The 6000-nt window shown below is 44.8% G+C and overlaps 1 protein-coding gene across 1 annotated transcript in view; it reads right to left on the reverse strand.

The window, feature by feature from the left end:
* mrps35 (mitochondrial ribosomal protein S35) overlaps nucleotides 1-1054 on the reverse strand; it is a 62134-nt gene extending 61080 nt beyond the window's left edge. Inside the window, exon 1 of the mRNA XM_068050616.1 lies at nucleotides 853-1054. Coding sequence (XP_067906717.1) covers nucleotides 853-982 — 130 coding nt within the window. The 5' untranslated portion in view covers nucleotides 983-1054. The remainder of the gene's footprint in view (nucleotides 1-852) is intronic.
* Nucleotides 1055-6000: the final 4946 nt, after the last annotated feature.

A 6000-nucleotide genomic window follows, 5' to 3' on the forward strand; every position in this document is an offset into this window, starting at 1 on the left:
TGTTTTTATTTCAGGGGCCATATGGCCAATCCTGCTCCTACTCCTACTTATGTTCTTGCATATCATCTGCAATTTTTATAAAGCTATTCTCTATATCAGGGTCGAAGTCGTTCAAAAAATTGAAAAAGACTACACTGAAAATTAATTCACCTCAGGAACTAAAGCTGTAGTTAGTGAAACCACATTCATCCAACTGAGCCTTATCTATCAGCTATACCACACAACTGGAAGATGTTGATTACATCACACACCTTCCTCAAGCTCACCAGCGCGGGGCTTTAGCGTAAATTTAACCCAATCCTGATCTTACAGTTTCTTAATAATTTTATTGCATTAAAAAATCCAATAATCTGAATGAAGCAATTTCGAATTAAGAATGGACTGTATATACTACTTTTACAAATACCTAATGCTCCACTTCCCACGGGGCAGCTAATTTTTTACCGCTTGAGGAAATTAGACCAGGTATCCGAACATAAAGTAGATCCTAACTAAAGTTTCATAAGTTCCCGTGGCTGGGGTCACTTAATGCTTAAACAAAAACAGAAAATGCTGGAAATACTCAGCATCAGTGGAGAGAAAAGTAAAATTAATGTTTCAGGTCGATGACCTTTCATCAGAATGCTGAAGCTGGACAACAATCCAAAACCCATCCTATAGGTAACTAGATGCTAATTTGTGCACACACTAGATTGAATACACAATCGAGATCTAAATTATTCACATCCCCATGGACCCTTGGCCTATTAGTGAAAGACCCAGCTTGTAGACCGAGCCCCAGCCCCAGCCCCCTGATGAGTGAGTGACCGAGGCCTGGTTACCCCCGGACACTGACGCCGTCTCCGCCATTACCTTCGGCCGGTGGGGCAGAAGTTAGCGAAAATGCCGTAGAATAAAAAGCAGCGCCTCTGAGATGCGAATCCATCCACCTTTGCAATGCTAATAATCCCAAACATGGTCGCGCCGCTACCGCAGCAGCCATTACTATCTCCTCCAATAGCCCACAATACACCGGGCGCCGCCGCCATCACGATCTCCTCCAATAGCCCACAATACACCGGCACCGCTGCTATCACTGTCCCTTACAGCGGCACATGATGTACTGTTTGCTGATGAGGTACAAGCTCAGATTCTTTTCAACAAACAAGCTCAACCAAAGTTGTGTTTATCTGATAATGTCAATGTCAACATTTGTGGAAGATATAATAAGTAATGTTTTTGAGTCGTAGATCTATTTTACTCTTTTTGAATAAAAACAAAATACTGCGGATGCTGGAAATCTGAACTAAAAACAAGAAATGCTGGAACCACTCAGCAGGTCTGGCAGCATCTGTGGAAAGAGAAGCAGAGTTAACGTTTCAGATCAGTGACCCCCGAAACGTTAACTCTGCTTCTCTTTCCACAGATGCTGCCAGACCTGCTGAGTGGTTCCAGCATTTCTTGTTTTTATTTACTCTTTTTGAAGCCTGACTCTTAGAAGCCCAGAAATCATGAGACGAAATGAAGGGTTCGCATTCTGGTAGCAGAAGAATAGAAAGAGGTGCTGGAGGCAGACATTGTCGAAAAGATGAATGAGAGAAGGAAGTTCAGCTGAGATAGAGCAGCACATTTCCTCAGAGCCACATCTAAAGATACGGCCAGTCATTTTGATGGTTTTAATGCAGGTGCAATCCAGGATATGGCCTTAGTTTAAGTTGGAAGAACTTTTGGTTCATGCAGATCTTGATGTCAGACAGGTAATATAAGTATAAAAGCAAAATACTGCAGATGGTGGAAATCTGAAATAAGAACAGGAAGTGCTGGAAACACTCAGCATGTCAGGCAGCATCTGTGGAGCGAGAAGCAGAGTTAACGTTTCCGGTCTGACCTTTCATCAGAACTGGCAAAAGATACAAAAGAATTAGGTTTTAAGCAAGTGAGGGGGTTGGGGGGGTGGGGGTGGGTGGGGAAGGCTGGTGTGGAAGAGAACAAAGGGGAAGGTGTGAGAGAGGGCAGGAGAGATTAAGTTTAGGCAGTAATGCCACCCCTACCCCTTCTCAAATTAGGAGACAAAAGCTTAAAATAATTGGTATAAAAATCATAAGTTACTATTTTTACAAAACATAAAACAATACAAAAACAGCTTTTTACAAATCTCATTTACAGCTTATTTGTGCACACATTAGATTTAATACACAGTCGAGATCTGAATTATTCACATTCCCATGGACCCTTGCCTTAGTTAGTAAAAGACCCAGCCCTCTGGTGAGTGAGTGAACTGAGGCCTGGTTACCCCGGACACAGCCACCTTCTCTCAGCTTGACTTCACCCGACTCCGCCATTACCTTCGGCCGGTAGGGTAGAAGTTAGCGAAAATGCCATAGAATAAAAAGCAGCAACTCTGAGTGTGACTCCATCCACCTTTGCGATGCCAGAGTTCTTTACAAAAATTATATTACTGCATCTGGCAATGCATTTTAACAACAACTTGTATTTATGTAGAACCTTCAACATAGTAAAACATTCCAAGTCACTTCACAGGAGTGTTGACTCTTAACTGCTCTCTGAAATGACCTAGCAAGCATCTCAAACCATTACAGAAAAGTTGAAAAAGAATAAAACCAGACAGACCAGCCTTGCATCGACCTAGGCACCGGAAATGACAAAGGTGCACCCTGCTCAGTTGACCCAGTGAAGCCCTCTTTACTAATATCTGGAGACTTGTGCCAAAATTGGGAGAACTATCCCACAGAGTAGTCAAGCAACAGCTTGAAATAGTCATACTCACTGAATCTTACCTTACAACCAACGTCCCGGGCTCCTTCAATCACCATCCCTGGGTACGTCCTGTCCCACCAGCAATATAGACCCACCAGAGGTGGTGGCACAGTGGTATACAATCAGGAGGGAGTGGCTGTGGGAGTCCTCAACATTGACTCCAGGCACCATGAAGTCTCATGGCATCAGGTCAAATATAGGAAAGGAAACCTCCTGCTGATAACCAGCTACTGCCTTCACCCAGCCGCTTGGAGGAAGTACTGTGGGTAGCAAAGGCAGAGAATGTACTCTGGGAGAGGGACTTCAATATCCATCACCAAGAGAGGCTCGCTAGCATCACTGCTGACTGAGCTGGCCGAGTCCTGAAGGCCATATCTGCCAGACTGGGCCTGCAGCAGGTGGTGAGAGCTACAGCAGGGAAAAACATACTTGACCTCGTCCTCACCAATCTATCTTTCATCGATGCAACTTTCCATGACAGTATTGGTTGGAGTGACCACCACAAAGCCCTTGTGGAGGCAAAGTTCGTCTTCACACTCTGGATACTGTAACGACCAGATGAGAAAGAGGTCTAGGGATTCCATTTCAACCTGGTCTTACTGTAATAGGGTTTTGTTTTTAAACACACTGTGTTTTGAGCTCCCCCTTGGTGAATCCTTGTTCACAACTTTCCAATTATAAGGCAAAGAAATGAGCAGAAACAGGCTTTCTTAGGTTTCAAGAAGAAAAGTGTAATTTATTAAAACTTAAACTCTAATCCGGTTAATGCCTATGGATACACGTTGCGCCCCATGATAGCATGCATATGCGACACACACATGCAAATTGAGACAGAAAAGAGCAGAAGAAAAATGAAGTGGAGAAGTTTGAGGCAACATCTGAAGAGTTTCTTGTTACTGTGCTTCGAGCTCACTGTAGTCCTTTTATAGGTAGTTCTTGCTTGTAGGTAATTCTTGCTTTTCGTTGGGGCCCAGTATTCTTCTTAAACCTTGTTCACTTAGGAAACCTTTCTCTCTTTGGGTTCCTGAGTCTTCAATGGATTCCAAAGCTGGTGAGAAAGTGATGAGCAGACAGGAGAGGCAGCTCCAAGCCAACCACGAGAGGTCTTTTCAATCCAGGAGCAAACAGCTTTCTGAGTTCAAATTCTCTGTGGCAAATTCAAAAAAGCCTCCAACAGCCAGTTAGTCATGTGGCTAAACTGGTCTGACCACGTCTGTTTGTGTATTCGGCCATCTTAGCAGTCAACCTGGAATGTGAGCTCATCCCCCCTCAACATCCGGGAATCAAAAGTCCATTGTGGATTGAATGTGTCAGGGCATGGTCTTTTGGCCCTTTGTCTGTGAATATGCAAATATCTTTCCAGTCAAGGGTCTGATGTTTATTTTTAAAAGCAAGTTCTTTCTTTACTCCAGTAACAGTTTAAAAATCAATGTTCATGTGGCGAAATCAATGTGCCTCATTCTTGGCAGGTCGGGGCCTGCATGACAATACCCACCATTGTGTTGTGTGGCACTACCACTGTGCTAAATGGGATAGACTCAACAAATTTAGCAACTCAAAACTGAGCATCCATGAGGCGCTGTGGGCCATCATCAGCAGCAGAATTGCATTTAACCACAATCTGTAATCCCATGACCCGAATATCCCCCCCACTCTACCATAACCATCAAGCTAGGGGATCAACACTGATTTGATGAGTGCAGGAGAGCATGCCAGGAGCAGCACCAGGCATACCTAAAAATGACATGCATGCTAAACAGTGGAGGCAGCATGTGAATACAGCAAAATGATCCCACAACCAACGTATCAGATCAAAGCTCTGCAGTCCTGCCACATTCAGTTGTGAATGGTGGCGGACAATTAAACAACTACCCGGAGGAGGAGGCTTCACAAACATCCATATCCTCAATGATGGGTGAACTCAGCATGTCAGTGCAAAAGACAAGGCTGAAGCATTTGCAACCATTTTCAACCAGGTGTCATATGGATGATCCATCTCAGCCTCCTCCTGAAGTCCACAGCATCACAGATGCCAGTCTTCAGCCAATTTGATTCACTCCATGTGATATCAAGAAATGGCTGAAGGCACTGGATACAGCAAAAGCTATGGGCCCTCACAACATCCCGGCTGTCGTACTGAAGATTTGTGCTCCAGAAGTAGCCACGCTCCAAGCCGAGCTATGCCAGTACAGTTATAACACATCTATCCACCAATTGTGGAAAATTGCCCAGGCATGTCCCGTCTACAGAAGGCAGGCTAACACCAATCTGGCTAATTACCGCCATATCGGTCTACTCTGAATCATTAATAAAGTGATGGAAGGTGACATTGTCAGTGCTATCAAGTAGCACCTGCTCAACAATAACCTGCTCACCAATGCTCACTTTGGGTTCCGCGAGAGCCACTCGGCTCCTGACCTCATTACAACCTTGAACCAAACATGGACAAAAGAGCTGAATTCCAGAGGTGAGGTGAGAGTGACTGCCCTTGACATCAAGGCAGCATTTGACCCAGTGTGGCATCAAGGAGCCCCAGCAAAACTGAAGTCAATGGGAATCAGGGGAAATCTCACCACTTGTTGGAGTCATATTTAGCACAAAAGAAGATGGTTGTACTTGTTGGAAGCCAATCATCTCAGTCTCAGGACATTGCTGCTGGGTTCCTCAGAGCAGTGTCCCAGACCCAACCATCTTCAGCTGCTTCATCGATGACCTTCCCTCCATCATAAGGTCAGAAGCGGGGATGTTTGCTGATGATTACATGATGTTCAGTAACATTCGCGACTACTCAGATACTGAAGCAGTTCATGCCTGCATGCAGCAAGACCTGGACAACAGTTGGGGTTGGGCTGATGAGTGGCAAGTAACATCTGCACCACACAAGTTTTAGGCAATGACCATCTCCCACAAAGAAAATCTAACCATGTCTCCTTGAAATTCAATGGCATTACTATCACTGAATCCTCCACCATCAACATCCTGGGGGTTACCATTGACCAGAAACTGAACTGGACCAGCCATATAAATACTGTGGTTAAAAGAGCAGGTCAGAGTTTGGAAATTTTGAGGCGAGTAACCTCCTGACTCCCCAAAGCCTGCCCACAATCAACAAGGCACAAGTCAGGAGTGTGATGGAATGTTCTTCATTTGCCTGGATGAGTGCCGCTCCAACAACACTCAAGAAGCTTGACCCCAACAAGGACAAAGCAGCCCACTTGATCGGCATCCCAGCCACCACCTTAA

The sequence above is a fragment of the Heterodontus francisci genome, chromosome 18 (genome assembly GCF_036365525.1).
Source record: "Heterodontus francisci isolate sHetFra1 chromosome 18, sHetFra1.hap1, whole genome shotgun sequence".
Lineage (NCBI taxonomy): Eukaryota > Metazoa > Chordata > Chondrichthyes > Heterodontiformes > Heterodontidae > Heterodontus > Heterodontus francisci.